General features: G+C 39.0%; 1 protein-coding gene across 4 annotated transcripts in view; it reads right to left on the bottom strand.

The window, feature by feature from the left end:
* LOC126457111 (RING finger protein 17) overlaps nt 1-18,018 on the bottom strand; it is a 505,497-nt gene that overhangs the window by 128,110 nt on the left and 359,369 nt on the right. For all 4 annotated transcript variants that reach the window (XM_050093159.1, XM_050093158.1, XM_050093161.1 and 1 more), the window contains 4 exons: nt 8,700-8,816; nt 8,524-8,620; nt 6,347-6,519; nt 4,126-4,355 (listed from right to left, as the gene is read on the bottom strand). In XM_050093159.1, the coding sequence (XP_049949116.1) occupies nt 4,126-4,355; nt 6,347-6,519; nt 8,524-8,620; nt 8,700-8,816 (617 nt within the window). The remainder of the gene's footprint in view (nt 1-4,125; nt 4,356-6,346; nt 6,520-8,523; nt 8,621-8,699; nt 8,817-18,018) is intronic.

The following is an 18,018-nucleotide window of genomic DNA, read 5'->3' as shown; positions in this document are numbered from 1 at the left end:
TAACAAGCATGAAAATGGATACAGGGATTAGTGAACACAGGTCTGTCATAGCAAGGTTGAATATTGTAACCCCAAATCCTACAAAAATAAACGAAAAATATACCCATTCCAAAAACAAATAAAAATTCACTTGACGCCTTCCTGAGAGAGAATCTCCACTCCTTCCAAATTAAAAATGTAAGTGTAGGACAGATGTGGCTTGAATTCAAAGAAATAGAATCGGCAGCAATTCAGGTATTTATACCAAATAAATTAACAAATGATGGAGCTGATCCTCCTTGGTACACAAAACGGGTCAGAACATTGTTGCAGAAAAAACGAAAAACATGCCAAATTTAAATGGATGCAAAATCTCCAAGATTGGCAATCTCTTATAGAAGTTTGAAATTTAGTGCGGACTTCAACGCGAGATGCTTATAACAGTTTCCACAATGCAAGTTTGTCTCAAAACCTGGGAGTAAATCCAAAGGGATTCTGGTCGTACGTGAAGTATGCTAGCGGCAAGGCACAATCAATGCCTTTTCTATGCGATAACAATGGAAATACTATAGATAACAGTGCTGCCAAAGCAGAGTAACTAAACACAGCATTCTGACATTTCTTCGCCAAAGAAGATGAAGTAAATATTCCAGAATTCGAATCAAGAACAGCTGCCTACATGAGTAACGTAGAAGTAGATATCCTTGGACTAGCGAAGCAACGTAAATCACTTAACAAAAGCAAGCCTTCCAGGCAAGACTGTATACCAGTTAGGTTCCCTTTCAGAGTATGCTGATACACTAGCTCCAGACTTAATAATCTAATACATCCGTTCACTTGACGAAAGATCCGTACCCAAAGACTGGAAAGTTGCATAGGTCACACCAATATTAAAAAAAGGTAGTAGGAGTAATCTACTAAATTGCAGGCCCATGTCATTAACATCAATATACAGCAGGATTATGGAACATATATTGTGTTCGAACATTAGGAGGTACCTTGAAAAGAATGGTCTATTGACACACAGTCAACATGGATTTAGAAAACATCGTTCTTGTGAAACACAAACGCATGAAGTGTTGAGTGCTATCAACAAGGGATTTCAAATTGATTCCTTATTTCTAGATTTCCAGAAGGCTTTAGACACTGTACTACAAAAGTGGATTCTGGTGAAATTGCATGCTTATGGAATATCATCTCGGTTATGTCACTGGATTCGTGACTTCCTGTCAGAAAGGTCACAGTTTGTAGTAACTGACATAAAGACATTGAGTAAAACAGATATGATTTCTGGCATTCCCCAAGATAGTGTTATAGGTTCTTTGCTGTACTTTATCTATATAAACGATTTAGGAGACAATCTGAGCAGCCATCTTAGGTTGTTTGCAGATGAGGCAGTCATTTATCGACTAGTAAAGTCATCAGAAGATCAAAACAAATTGCAAAATGATTCAGAAAAGGTAACTGTATCGTACAAAAATTGGCAATTGACCCTAAATAGCGAAAAGTGTGGGGTTATCCACATGAGTGCTAAAAGGAAGCTGTTAAATTTCAGTTAAACAATAAATCAGTCAAATCTAAAAGGCCTTAAATACAATTAGATTCCTAGGAATTACAATTATGAACAACTTAAATTGGAAGGAATGCATAGAAAATGTTGTGGGGAAGGTCAACCAAATATTTACAGAGCGTAGCAGATCTACTAAAGAGACTGCTTACACTAAGGTTGTATGTCCACTTTTAGAATACTGCTGCATGGTGTGGGATCCTTACCAGATAGGATTGACAGAGTACATTGATAAAGTTCAAAAAAGGGGAGCACATTTTGTATCATTGCCTAATAGGGGAGAAGTGCCACTGAAATGATACAGGATTTGGGGTGGACATGAAAGATGAAGTACGGAATAAGTCACGGAACATAAAATGTCTTCGGGTGTTGGTTTCCATATGTGCAGACATTAAATGGAAGCTGTTGAATACAAGAAAATGGCAAGGTGTGACAACAAATAAATGGCTTCACCTGCCGTGGACAGGGCCTTTTATGTTTTGGTATTGTGGCTTGGTGGTAAATTGACTGTCAAGGAGCACTCACACCCTCTAAGAATGAAAACAAAAGACAAGATGGCATTGAGATAAATAAAATATATTGTAATCTTAAATGTATGTTGAGCCTTCAAGGCACATGAAAAGTTGTGTTCTACTCTAATTCACAAGACACTCTAATGATCTGTACACCCATTCAATCAAATATAACTTTGTAAAAGGAAAGTAGTGTAAGTGGTTTTTCGTAAGATAAGTGGAAGTTGTCTTCCTTTGCTCCAAAATAACACAAAGACAAGCCTTTCCATGGCAACATGTAGGATTTCAGAGTCACTGACCAGCAGGACTTCTACTTCAAGAGAATCAACTACAGTGAGCACATAAAAAAGGTAAATACATCAGATATTACATTGGATGACAGATCTCATGAAGTGTTTTGACTTGGTTTCAACAACAAGGAGTGGGCCAGCAGCTACATAAAAGTTTAAACAAACAAGAAAAACAGTTCAGTGGATAGTTGGGCAAGAAATAGTCAAATATTAAAAACCTATTCTGAAAACGGTTAGCAGTAAAAGTACGAAAAATGAAAAATTGTGCAGTTGTACTTCTAAAGCAGAAATATTAAATAAAACAATGTATGCTTTGTAACAAATGGCAGTTTGCAAATATCAGACTAACCAGAGGACTGTTTGTTAAAAGATTATGCACTGAGGCTGAAAGTGTTTACATTCAATTAGTTCAAAAAGACCGAACTAGAAAATACTTTGCATTATCTTTTTGGAATCAGTAGGAAATAAACATTTTGTCCTCATTTCTCTAGACTACACTCCATGAAAGTAGGACCATGAAAGATATACCATGCACGGTGAAACTTGGGTCTAGTTCTAACTTTCGGACACTGGGGCCCAGTCAGGCCAATGGAAGGATTGTTTTATTGTCACTAAAGAAGGAAATTTTTGGCAAATGTCCTGTGGGTAAAAATATGTCTGGTACATTTCAGTACAAACTCAGAGTAAATAATATCTACAGTATTGAGACATACTACACTTTACAGTGGCAAAAATTAAAGGAGACCATAAAAATGAAGCGGTGGCAAAAATTAAAGGAGACCATAAAAATGAAGCGGTAGGTTATGGTAATCAAAAAGCTTGAACAGACAATCAAACTTCACTACTACTTAGTATTCTCTTATCCTTGTACAATTTGATTTCAAATTTCTTTCAAGAGTGAAGCAAATTTTGAAGACTATGAAACTACTGAATAATAAAACTTAAAAGTTTGAGTGCAAGTGGTTGATTCATTAGATATAGTAACCCTAAATAATTCCGACTAATAGTGGGGCAATTGTATATGGAGACTGATCACTTTAGAAATTAATATAATTGTTAAAATGAACTGCATGCTTTAAAAAATAAGTTATAGTATAGTTATATTACAATGTTTAATTTTCTTTACCAACAGTTCCACAAGCTCTCTCATTGTACACTAAGATATATTTATGAAAATATCTATTTGATTTAGTACTTGGACACTAGAACCAAGATACAATGAAGAACACACACAAATCAGAATTAAGTAACTTAAAAAAATAAACAATCAGTCAGCTAAATTGAAACCTTCAATTATGAAGTACCCATGGTCAAAATTACAATACAGAAAAGCATAATATGCCCTACCATTTCACCTCTGACAAGATCCTTGAACACTACTTACTCTGCTTTATAAGAAATAAAAAAACTGCAAGGCTGCTATTATATAAAAGAAGTAATTAATGGCAACTTCTAAATATGGAGGTATACAAAAGCATTACATTCCCTTCTGTCTAGCAGTGGTACACAAAAGTAATATAAAATTATACATACAGAAGTCAGTACATTTCTTACTAAGGTTTGACATAATTCACATGAACTCTTTCTGGAAGTACAGTCACTACAATGAAGGAGATAAGTTAACTTTCAATTCCATCAGTAAAGCATACTCCAGTGGTGGAACTGATACTGCACCTCACACAACTGCACCTGGATTTATTTCCCAGAGTGGGACACTGGGACACCTTTTTAAGCTGTTAGATGAAGTTAATATGAAAGAAAGTCTTGCAAAACTTACCTCATTCCTGTGCTCAGAGCATAGCCCTCTCTCACCAAAACTGCATTGATGCAAATGTCCATTTCACGTTGAACATCATATAATGTGACAAACAAGTTAGTGTCACTCACAGAATCCACAAATAATCTCAATGATTTTTTGAATGTGAGCTCCAACATAACTTTTTTAATTTCTGGTGACCATCCAGACTTCAGTGTTGGGCTTACATCATTCAATGCACAATGTATCGCCTGTAATAACCAAGATGTTTTTTCTTTCACAATATTTTAATAAACCAATTTTAACAACCAATAAAATTCCTCTTGATTTGTGACCGCATCACAGTATAAAATACTTAACCCTATTGTCTACATACACAGTTGGCATCCGTTGGGGTATGTTAAGGGCTACTCTAGGTACTAACAAAGGAATTATATGTTTGGAACTTTAAAGCGTCTCTGGAACCATATACAGCTTAATCTGAAAATAGAAGGGCCTGAAACAACAAATTATTCTACACCATTGAGTGCTCAAACAAATAAAATGGTTATATACATATATACATGTGAAAGGCTGAATGTGCGAAACTATATAATGCCATGGAGGGAGCAATTATGTGGTTTCATTTGCCTGTTTTTATACACTGTCCAGTAACTTTAATATGACCAGCTGCCAAAAACGTGAATAATCACCTTTTGCAACACAGACCACTGCCAGATGTGAAGAGTGCGAGACATGCAGGAAGAGAGTCGATGAGGTTCTGGAAGGTACCGACAGAGATTTGGAGCCATGCTGATTCCAGTGCTGTGGTCAGCAGTGCAAGGTTTTTCGGGAGAGGATCCATAGTGCAAACAGCCTGTTTGAGACAGACCCACAGAGTCTTGACTGGTTTTAAATCGGAATACTTTGGTGGCTGGGGGAGTATGGTAACTCACCCTGATTCTCTTCAAAACATACACTGCACTAAAGCTATGCAACATGTTGCTTTGTCCCACTAGCAGATTCCATCGTGTTGAAGAAAAACAAACTGCATGAAAGGACGGACGTAGTCCTAGGGGAAGACAGATACATACTACTTGTGTTCATCTGCTGGCACGAAAACATTCCCAAGAACATAACACTTCCTTGCTTGCTGTAGGGTGTTTGCTGTCAAACATTTCACATGTCTGATGGAGCATAAAACGTAATTCATCTGGGAAGTCCCCGTCACCACTCAGTGGAAGTCCAGCTGCGGTATTGGCATGCAAATTTCAACTTTCGTTGCTGTGCATCAACCAGGTGCCTGCTGCGGAGGCCCTTATGCAGCAACATTTGCTGAATGGGTTGTTGAAGAAACACTGCTGATGGTCCCCTGGTTCACCTGGGCAGATGCTCAGCTGCTCAATAGCTGCCCATCTATTCATCAGTACACATCTCCACAATTATCATTCACCCCTGTCATCTATGGTTCTTGGTGCATCATAGTCGCTTCGGCACCAGTTTTGGATACTGTCATTGTGCCATGTACTGTGTACTTTAACGATGATGGCACACAAACATTAACAGACTTAATTGTTTTGGAAATGCTTTCACCCTTGGCCTGAAAGCCAATTATCATGACAGTTCGGATGTCAGACAAATCATTCTGTTTCCACATCACAATGACTGCACTGTTTTCCACATCCCTGACATTCCCTTTGTGCTTTCCACTGCTAGTGCTGCCATCTGCCTTCTACGAGTGGTTATGGCATGTTGACATTGAACATAGACAGCGGTGACATTAATGTGACTGGACTGTGTATTATACATACAAAGCCAAACAGAACAACCCTACTAAACCAAGAAACTGCACACCCTCTACATTTTCCTTTGCTTTTGTTTTCCTTTTTCTCCATTAACATGCTGGCATAGGAAGGACAGAGGGAGGAGGATGTAGTCTATTCATGACTTTTCAGGTTAGACAACTAATTTGCATGCCACATTCAGCATTCATTTGTTGCTTAAGTACTTGAGGTGAGCACAAATATATGGTGGACCCATGTGCATTCCCAGGTATTTTGTTTTAGTCAAAGTTGATATTGTACATATTTTAATGCATGTTACTGCATCTTATAATCTTGTAAAATCTCAAGATCAGTGGTGTCACTGTGCGTTTCATTTGAGATTTTCTTTCTGTAAAAGGCACATACTACATACACATAATACAAAAAAATTATGACAAAAACAATTACAGAAAGCTGTGAACCACAAAAAATAAGATTACCTGCTTTGGAACTGCAAGAAACTTGTCAGGTAACCGGAATACTTCATACCATGGTAGCTCTAGTTCACTACCAGTGTCAACAAAGAACACTCTGACCTTTTTATTTCCTGGAAGACCTACAACCTGTCCCCGACACCAACTTTTTGTAGCATTCAATGCAGCACATGGCATGCCTAAAAAGGAACACTAACACGTTACAACGGATATTAATTGTGTATGCATGCAAGTATGATTTTGAAATGAAGAACATAAAATATCAAAGTCGTATTCATCAACAACACTGAAAGAGAATGAATTTTTTGCGAACCATATGTACAATATCAAATTATTTCAGCTTACAAACAAAAACTACTTGTCATTTGCTGATGGAGTTGCTATGATGTGCACTAGCACTTCTGGACACATGACATATTGTTTATTTCTGAAGAATGAATACTGTGAAAAATAGATTCTGCAATGTATCATCAGTTATATTTTACACTTCTACTTTATACAATTTTGGCTACATAAGTCACATCCTGTCAATTGTTCCCACTAATTTCAATGTTTATCTATGTGAATGAAGTCACATTTTTTTTAAAAATTTTCAGCTAACACAAGTGTAGTGCAAAATGCACTTTATAGTAAGTCAATGGCTGTGAGTTACAGCTGCATGTCCTACAAATCTGAGTGGCAATATCTGGTTTGGTAAATCATTTCCCCTTAATCACAGTGAGAGCTTTTACATAATTTCTGAAATACTTACATCTCATTTCTGTCTGTTGACAAGTTTGTTCAAATGAAGTGTTTGAAAATGTATGAGCATGACACAAAGATCTCTTATGTGAATTTGACTACTGCGGTGCAATAATGTATTCTGTTCATAATATAACTGCCATATCATGTTAAATTTAGCTTCGCCCTTCAATAGCAGTGTATATAATGTCTACATTTGTTATAAATTTCCACTATTTCCTTACACGGAAAAGACAAAAGTTCGAGACTCAAAATTCCAGACAACTTTGTGCAATAAGTAAATTTTGTTGCAGGTTTTTCCTCTTGTTGTAGCAGGAATCACTTTACTGGGTGTTAGCCACTTGATTTCTTAAAGAGAATTTGTATTCCTTTTAGCATAACACATCTAAAAATTGAGAGAGAATCAGAAAGCTTCAGTTATTTGCTTACTGCTCTGCGAAACATTGCCCCACCACAATACAGCCCCACACTGACAGCTATTCTCAGGGCAATTTCCAGCTGTTTATGAACAGCAAATGACTACTGTCAAGTGATTGGAAATTGCTGCAAATAGATATGGTGTGAGGACTACTGAGGATCATGTACCAGGGATACCAAACGTATATCAAATACAAGGCTCTCCCGTGGAATGGTCTTCGCTATAGTATGTACAGGAGTTATCATCTCTCGTCCACTTCACTGCGAATAAAGTATCAGTCAAAGGTTATGGGTTCCTGCATATATGAGGCAGGGGTCATGGAAAACTCTCATAGAAAATGAAACAGGACCAGTGAGACACACATCATCTGTTGTGAAACTTCCGTGTCACAGGTCAGTGGGAAAAAGTGTAATGTTGCGCAGCTATGCTTCATGATAGTTGCTAAACTGTGTCTAGAGTATTTAGTACTTAGCAGCATTGACCAATTCCGTAACTGAGGAACCTTGGGTGCATGCCACCTGTACCAGCCAGGACTGCCAATTTTGTGACACACTTGGCAAAAAGAACAACCCAATGAGAATGTCCTAATGGTTTTTACTGAAATACCACATATGCAGCAAGCAGTAGGATGTAAACATCACCCAAGAGAAATTCTGGAAATGTTGGCCATTATTTTTAGTACTGATGGAACTGTTTTTCTTCTTATTATGGATTTTCATTGTCTACAACAATTAGTTTTTAAGCTCTGGTATGAAATAATGAACTACACATACATCTCTGAGGCAACATAGCGTTCCACCTAAACAGTCATACACTTCAAAGATCATAGTTTTTATTGTCAACACTTCTGTAACATCTGTGGTAACATTTAGAGCATCTGTTATGGTTAAAGTATTCTGGCGTATAAACCATCTTTGCATTTAGACCTCATTTACTTTTACTTGGGAGCAAGTGTTAGTATGGGTGGGTGTTATCTATATAAATCTTACTTTCTTGGACTTAAATAAACAATGTGGTATCTTACCAATTTCAGGTTTGTAAATTTTATGCTCAGTAGGATTACAATAATATTTCATCATTTCATTCTTGAGACTATATAGAGATCGAGCATGGGCCCCAGTCTGTAACAAATTATTCCACAATTAGAACTGGTTCTTCCATGCACATTTTGTCAAAGTACAGGAGAGTACATTAGCTTACCCTCTGAACATAGAAGCTTGTTGGTGAATTAATGTGTGAAACTCTTACTTGCAACAATTCCCCAACCTTTACTTCCTGTACTAGATATGAGCTCATTGGATTTGTTGCTGTTCTTGGCTGTAAAAGACCGAAATGGAGGTAAATCAATACAGAAAGGCTTGATAGGTTATACCAGGGAGCGAGTCCTTGATGCATATACTAAAAGTAAAATTTTTGCATATCATGCATTCGTTGTTAATAACCATTTGTGAAATGAGAAATGCAATGATCCTTCAATGTGCCACCAAAGTAAAACCTCAGGTTCCAATGAATTCTCTGAAATGTCGTAGCACATGAATGTATAATGGATGAATTCCTGATTGTAGTAAGAACAACTTAGAAACTCAAAAAACTTTTTTTAAAATTATGACAAATCTTGAAATTTTACCTGCAATTTCCTTTAAGAAAAATGCCTAGAACAGAAATTTATGACTATGTCTACACTACAGGCTCTATTGTCTTCTTCTAGCATGATGTTGCAGCTTTTGGTGCTCACTATCTTCTATCTCGTGATTAGTGTTTGAGCGACCCATTCATATTTCAGAACAATGACAGTGAAGTCAATCATTCTTTCTCAATTACAGATAATGTGTGTAAAAATAAGGTTGACTGAACTGTATTTTGTGTCCTGGTTCACTGTGATGAACCCAGTTTCTACTCCACATGACAATGAATGCAAAAATGCAGCCTCAGCATGATACTTTTAAGACAGCACAGTTCTCCAATACTCTAGATATTGTGAATTATTTTTGCCACTCAGACAACTGCCTTAATATCTGCTTACTGTAACATTTAATACCATCACAAATGGTAGAATGGATTGATAGAAATGAAATTTCATTGTACTAGCAAATGTGGTAATGGAAATTCATCTCCCTTAGCATATAAGGTTGTCCACCAGTGATAGATGAATATCAATGAAATATGGCTACCCACATGTAATGCCTTCCTTATACTGGGCAACTATTTTGCAAACATCACTAGGTCAATTACATCACTAGGTCAATTCTTTTTAGCTAAAAGAAATGGTGGTCTGAGACTACTAAGCACAGCAACTACATTTTAAATCTGTTTTGATTTTGCACACACCCTTGTGCTATCAAAATACTGCATATCTTCCATGATGATTTCTCTTCATGTTGCAGGAACAACTTAGTTGCCTGATGGTGTAAAACCTTCAAAGCAAGTTGCAAAGACTGAATATTGTATGTCATAAAAATAGCTACCAACCAACAATTTGAAGACTTTTTGTTTAACTAACTTTACTGTTCTTTGCCATTTCCAGTTGCACAGTCTTGTTCATAATCAGATGGGTGCATTACAGGACGAACTGTTCAATCAGATGTTGGGTATGTTGAGTACCATGGTGCCCTACCATGAAATATTGTAACTGATAAAAATTCAAGAAGGTAGTGAAGAATAGTAGTTGGAAATTGCATAGCACCAGTATTTACTTACATTGAGCACATCCCACTCACATTAAAGGCTTGCATTTTCTTCATTTTGCATCTAACAAGCAATATTATCATCATCATAAACATATCCTAGTGTTAGAAACACTATCTCAAAAACACAGAGTAAAAGGTGGGTCATCATCAGAACTTTTACATTAAACAATCTGACTCTGCATTAACTTCACATGTTCTACCTATACTGACAGATATACTGTTTACTTACGTGTCTGAGATTAGCTGACAGATAAGACATTAACATCATTATTTCTGCAATAATAAATAAATGATGCAGTGTGCATCACAAAGCAATTAAAGCTTTTCGCACTTTATTTTTAAAAAAAATTGTTCAGGAACGTCAGGAAAATGTTGAAAAAATAATGTTTTCTTAATCCGGAATTTTTTTTAATACTTTACATATATGCAAAATTGTGTGCAACTTATCATATTCACTCATATATGACACTCTGCTAAGTTTAAATCATAGTTTTAAACAGTAAATAAATAGAATGTATGATAGAATTAATGATACTAGTGAAAAATGGAAGTAACGATGATCCCTTATATTTAAGCCTGTTGATCTCTATTGCATCTGTGCTAGCTGGTATACCTTGCTTTTCTATTCCAGTACCAATCTGGCAAAGAACTTGAGCCAATTAAGTTCTAAACAAAATCTCACATGTTGTGCCACTGCTGGGTGGTTCATCTTGTTTTCGGCAAAACACTAGCTGAAGCATGTCCTGAAATGACTGATATCCTACCTAAGATAATTAAAACCCCTCTCAAAATGGTGTTTCGCCATCCACCCAACCTCCACAACATTCTAGTCCATACTTATAGCACTCCCACCCCCCACCCCCACACCAGTGAAAGTCCTTGATGCAAGACCTGTGCAATCCACTCACCCAGCACTATCTACTCCAGTCCTGTCACAAGCTTATCCTATCCCATCAGAGGCCAGGACATTTGTGAAAGCAGCCATTTTGTGTACTGACACTGCAGCAATCACCAGGGTTTTACATTGGTATGACAACCAACCAGTTGTCAATTAGAAAGAATGGCCACCGCCAAACTGTTGCCAAAAACAAGGTACACACATAGCGGCACAACATTCAGCAAAGCCCCACATGCGAGATTTCAATGGCTGCTTCACAACCCGCACCATCTGGATCCTGCCCATCACCACCAGATTTTCTGAGCTGTGTAGATGGGCGCTGTCCTTAACAGCACATGTTTTGCTCCTGTAACCTTCCTAGCCTAAACCTAAGGTAACTCGCTACCCTTCCCACTCCCCACTCAATAAAGACAGAGAGAGAGAGAGAGAGAGAGAGAGAGAGAGAGAGAGAGAGAGAGTTAGAGTGTATATGTGTGTGTGTGTGTGTGTGTGTGTGTGTGTGTGTGTGTACACTGTCCCCTGCCCAATTTGTGTCCCCACATCAGCTAATTGTATGCTGTTGTCTCACACTCTAAGTCTACGAAATCACATACCAAGCTGTCTGCCACCTGCCCCACTAGCTAACCCACAGATGGCTCCCCACTGTCCCAGGAGCCTGGCACTAGACTGAACACAATGTAGGGAGACAGGCGTGTGTGTGTGTGTGTGTGTGTGTGTGTGTGTGTGTGTGTGTGTGTGTGTGTGGCGTGCACATGTGTGCATGCATGTTTCTCCTGCAGCTATAAAAAGGAAGTGATTCTGAAAGCTAGGCAAATTATGTACCTTCTGTTTGTGTGCCTATCGATGACACAGCGATTCTGCCATTTGGTGAGTTGTCTCCTATATTCTTAAATAATTTGTAAATTTCAACCAGAACTTTCTGTGGCTAGTGGTTCCATTCCAGCCAAACCTCATGTTGTCCATCCTTCATTAATCTCTGCTTTATTTAACTCCCCTCTATTGCCCATCCATTTCTTTGTCTTATGTTTCTTCCCCTCTTACCTCTATGACATACTCTGTAATGCCCATGACCCTTGTGGTCACAAGTGACTTTGGTTACACCCTGTAGTATCAGCCGCATCCACTATGAGAGCTGTGCACCCATCTCAACGTGCCAAGCGACCACTGATAACAGCACATCACACTTCTAGTAGCTCAAAAACCTCCCTCCCTCACATATTGCCCCTCGTATGCCATGCCTGTCCTTGTTCCCTTTTTCACTCTTACGCATGACAATATCTTTTTCCTTAAATGGAATCCTCCCCAATGCCTCATATTCAGCCCTACTCCCAGGTTTAACCATACTGGACTTGTCAAAGACCTATTCTCCTTCTCCCTTTCCCTGCAGTGGAAACACTTATTTGCCACCAACCTCTCGAACTAAAGGCAACCCAATCGCAACATCACCCTGCCTGTCTCAATTCATACCACCATCCCATGGTGACCCCCTCACACCCCCATCTAACCATCCCCTGGATACCTACCAGGAGTTCCTAACTTCGAACCAGGCCTCACCACCCTTTCCCAGCTCCCTCCCTAAGAACAACAACCATTTAACAGAAGAAAGGACCACCCTACAAAACCTAAAAACGGATCCTGACTTTATCATCCTCCTAGCAGACGAAGGTTCCATGACAGTTGTGATGAACTGGAGTGACTACCTGGCAGAGGGTCTCCACCAGTTGTCCAACACCTCCACCTACAAGCTCTGCCAGAGTGATCCCATCCCAGAAATCCAACATAACCTCCAATCCCTGGTGAAATCCTCAGGCCCTTTGCAGAACCTCTAACTTGAATCCACTGACTTGTTACACTGCCTCCACCAAAAGAATCTCGGCCCTTGTTGATCAACATCTCCAACCAACTGTCCAAAACCTAGTCTCCTACAAAAACCTTTCCTGCACTGGCTCTCCACCATCTCACACATTTGCATCCCAGATCCCTACTCATCACCGTTGATGCAACCACCTTTACACCAACGTCCCTCGTGCCCATGGCCTAGCCACGATTGAACACTAACTCCCTCAATGCCCTGCAGATTCCAAACCCACCACTTCATTCCTCATAAACCTAACCAACTACATCCTAATCCGTAACTACTTCACCTTTGAAGGGAAAGTATACAGACAAATTTGTGGCACAGCAATGGGGACCCGCATGGCACCCTCCTATGTTAAACTCTTCATCGACCAACTACAGGAAACTTTTATAGCTTCATAAACCATAAACCCCTCATCTGGTTCAGGTTTATTGATGATATCTTTATAACCTGGAACCAAGGCCAGGACACCTTATACTGATTCCTCCACAATATCAACACTTTCTCTCCCACACACTTCACCTGGTCCTCCTCCACTCATTGTACTACCTTCCATGATGTCAATCTCCTCCTTTCAGATGCCTCCATCCACACCTCCTTTCAGATGCGTCCACCATCCACACCTCAGTCCACATCAAACCCACCAATCACCAACAGTACCTGCACTTTGACAGCTGCCACATTTTCTCCACCAAAAAATCCCTCCCTTGTAGCCTGGCCACCTGTGGTAGACACATCTGCAATGATGAGAACTTCCTCGCCCAGTACGCTGAAGGCCTCACAAAGTCTTTTGCAGACACGCAATACCCTCCAGACCTAATCCCCAAAGACATTTCCTGTGCCATATCCTCGCACACACCTGATTCTCACATCCATCCCTAGAACCAATCACAAAGAATAGCCCCTTGTCACCCAATACCACCCCAGACTGGAATGACTTCGTCAGTACTTTGATTATCTATCACATGCCCTGAAATGAGGGACGACCTACATAAGACACTTCCAATCCCTCTCAAAGTGGTGTTCTGCCACCCATCCAACCTCCACAACATCCTAGTCCATCATTATGGCACTCCCACCCCAACCCCCTGCCACAGGGACCATACCCCTGTGGTAGACCCAGATGCAAGACTTGCGCAATACACTCAACCAGCACCATCTACTCCAGTCCTGTCCCAGGACTATCCTACCCCATCAGAGGCTGGGCCACCTGTGAAAGCAAACACATTATATATCACCTCTGCTGCAAATACTGCACAGCATTTTAAATTCATATGACAACCAACCAGCTGCCAACTAGAACGAATGGCCACAGTCAAACTGTTGTCAAAAACAAGGTACACCACCCAGTGGCACAAAATGCAGCAGAGCCCAACATGCGAGATTTCAATGGCTGCTTCACAACCTGTACCATCTGGATTCTGCCCATCACCACCCTCTTTTCTAAGCTGCATAGATGGGAGCTATCCTTACAGCACATGTTTTGCTCCTGTAACCTTCTTGGCCTAAAACTAAGGTAACTTGCTGCCCCTCCCATCCCACACCCAATAGTGTGTGTGTGTGTGTGTGTGTGTGTGTGTGTGTGTGTGTGTGAGAGAGAGAGAGAGAGAGAGAGAGAGAGAGAGAGAGAGAGAGAGAGAGAGAGCAAATGTGTATGTGTATGCGCCACCTGCCTCCTCTACTTGCACCCGTAGTTAGCCCACAGATGGCTCCCCACTCTCCCACGATCTGCTAAACGCCCCTGCCCCCCTCCCCAACCACCTCTCCCCAGTACATTCCATGTGGGCCAGTAAAGAGCTGGCAATCGAGTGAGAGCACAATGTAGGGAGACAGGGAGAGGGGTGTGTGTGTATGTGTGTGTGTGTGGGGGGGGGGGGGGGGGGGCGGCGGCATGTGTTTTTCCTACAGCTAGAAAAAGGAAGTGCATTCTGAAAGTTAGCCCCGCTCTGTAACTTTTGTTTGTGTGCCCATCAACGACACAGTGCATCTGCCATTCATTACGTCCTCTCCTTTACTTCTAAATAATTTGTAATTTTCAACCAGAACTTTCTGTACATTATTCAGTCTATGTTTTCCATGTGTGGGTTGTAAAAATTTTGGCAGCTCACCGACAAAAGTAGACAGGAAAAGAGAGACAACTGTTGTCTTTAAGCAAACTGGGGGAAATGTCCAGTTTGTCAAAAGTAATAATCTAGTCCTCAGAGTATCCATATACTCCTTTCTTCAGCTGCTTTTAATTTTAAAATTTACAGTTTTATATTCAATGTATTTGGATTGTTCCTACGCACCAAATCCCTCGCTCGAATAGATACACAACTAGATTTATAGAGGTATATTTCAAAACAGATCTTTTAGTTCCGATTTCTTGGAATTTCCCTGATGAGCCGAATCACAATGTTTCCAGATGCTCCAATATCTGGTTCACTACCTAATCTGAATTTTGGATTATTTTCTTGCCCACCGTAGAACTCAATTTTGTGTGCACACCCCATTCCTTCAGACAAAATGAAAAGTTTATACCCCCATTTTTGTGTTTTGTACTTCACTTACATCTTTGGTTCCACAAATTTGTTCATCAATTGACAAATGTTCACTCACTGCAACTGAAAGACACATTTTATTCACCCGATTAATTATAGGTCTAATTTTGTACAATTTGTCAAAATCTTGACTTTCAGGGTCCGGTCACTTTGGATTGTCTATGAAATGAAAATTGGTCATTAGACTCCCAAAGTACATCTGAGACATTGTTTTATTAGTGGAACGCCAAAAACATCATTCCAGTTAATTTAATCTACAATTTTTGCCATTAATTCATTAGTAAGAAAATGTTTTAAAACTGATGATTTAGACAACTATACCACAGATTGCCCAGTGCAGTTTTCATTCAAGACTAAAAAGGTCATTTGTAAATGAAACACTTTGTTCTTTTTTTTTAATAAATGATTTGATTTTTCTGTAACTTTGGATGTTTTTCAGAAGCTTGTAGTAATAATACATCAGCAATAAGTTCATTATCATCATCCTCTGAAACATTATTCCTAATTTGAGTTTGTTGCTGCAGTGTCTATGTAACCCATCATGACTCCAATGTGAATACATAAGCACCAGCATGTAGATCAGGGGTTTATATTGCCTTCAAATGGTAACTTTTAGATCAGCCATATTATATGAAGGTCCTACAGTAGTTTCAGCCTTGCTATCACTATCTGTAGCTTCCAGATCATTTACAGTTATAGAAGGAGCATCATCCGAATTGTTGAAATCTAGCCTGTCTTCACTGTAATGCGGACATTCTAAAACCATGAATTCTTCGATCATCATCAGTTCACATCGTCCATTTTCAAAATAAGAGAATAGCTCCATTACAACACTTGAACTAGCACAAGAAACTAGAAGGAAGTGGAATGAAGGAAACGCTAATTTGTTACTGTTCGAGTGTCGGTAGGACCATTACTACACACTATTACAGATACGCAAACAGAATTGATTCATGTACGTTTTTATTATAAGAAATATAAGTTGAAGTGAACACTGTACCTACAAATGTTATGGAAGCACTATATATTTTTAGGTTCATGTGTTCTTGCTTGCAACTACCAACAATCACCATCAGAAGAAAGCACTGTGTGCCTGATTGACAATGCTACACAGAACAACACACACTGTCCAGTCACGAGTACAGTAGCACATTCTAGTGGCAGACTGCTTTCAATTACTTTCATAAAGCAACACTGTCCATCTGCAAGGCAGTGTTAAATTTCAAGGACAAGAACGAAAAGATAATTAAAACTTTGCTTTGCATATCTGCAAAGCAGCGTAGTGAAGGGTTAAACACAGTGACCTTTTAAAATACATATGAAGTAACCTTTTTCTCTTGCTTGTAATAACAGGTCTTACACTCAAGTACGGCTGTTGATAAAATATCAATATATCAATATTTTTTCCAAAAAATGTAGACATATATTGGCAATTCCTGATATATCGATATCAAAATGGCAATATAAAGTGCCAATATTCTTATTTTATATTATGTTTTTTCTCAGTTTTTGGGAAACATTTGAAGCCATTCTTTTGCAGTTGTAGAAGAACATAATTTTACTTTCACTGTGTGAAGAAGTTTCACTATTTTTTTAGCATTGGTCATATGTGAAGAATGTTAGCAGCAAGAAACAATCAATGCCTGTGCTATAGCAACGGAGATACTATCAAAGACAGCACTGCCAAAGCAGAGTTACTAAACACAGCCTTCCAAAATGCCTTCACAAAAGAAGACAAAATAAATATTTCAGAAACCGAATCAAGAACAGCTGACAACATGAGTAACAAAGAAGTAAATTTTCTCGGAGTAGTGAAGCAACTTAAATCACACAATACAAGCAACTCTTCTGGTCCAGACTGTTTACCAATTAAGCTCCTTTCAGAGCATGCCAATGCATTAGCTCCACGCTAAACAATCATATACAACCGTTCGCATGACGAAAGATCTGTACCCAAAGATTGGAAAGTTACACAGGTCACACCAATATTCAAGAAAGGTAGTAGGAGTAGGCCACTTAATTACAAGCCCATATCATTAACGTCGATATGCAGCAGGATTTTGGAAAATATATTGTGTTCGAACATTAAGAATTACCTTGAAGAAAACAGTCTGTTTACACACAGTCAACATGGGTTTAGAAACGTTCTAGTGAAACACAACTAGCTCTTTATTCACATGAAGTGTTGAGTGCTATTGTCAAGTGATTTCACATCAATTCCATATTTCTGGTTTTCTGGAAGGCTTTTGACACTGTACCACACAAGCGGCTTGTAGTGAAATTGCGTGTTTATGGAATATCCTCTCAGATATGTGACTGGATTTGTGATTTCCTGTCAGAGAAGTCACAGTTCGTACTAATAGATGGAAGGTCATCGAGTAAAACAGAAGGGATTTCTGGCATTCCCCAAGGTAGTGTTATAAGCCCTTTGCTTTTCCTGATCTATATAAATGATTTGGGAGACAATCGGAGCAGCGGTCTTACGTTGTTTGCGGATGACGCTGTTGTTTATCGAGTAATAAAATCATTAGAAGAT

The sequence above is a fragment of the Schistocerca serialis genome, chromosome 2 (genome assembly GCF_023864345.2).
Source record: "Schistocerca serialis cubense isolate TAMUIC-IGC-003099 chromosome 2, iqSchSeri2.2, whole genome shotgun sequence".
NCBI classification, from domain to species: Eukaryota; Metazoa; Arthropoda; class Insecta; order Orthoptera; family Acrididae; genus Schistocerca; species Schistocerca serialis.
Note: the sequence above shows the minus strand (reverse complement) of the source record. Positions and strands in the feature narration are given on the sequence as shown.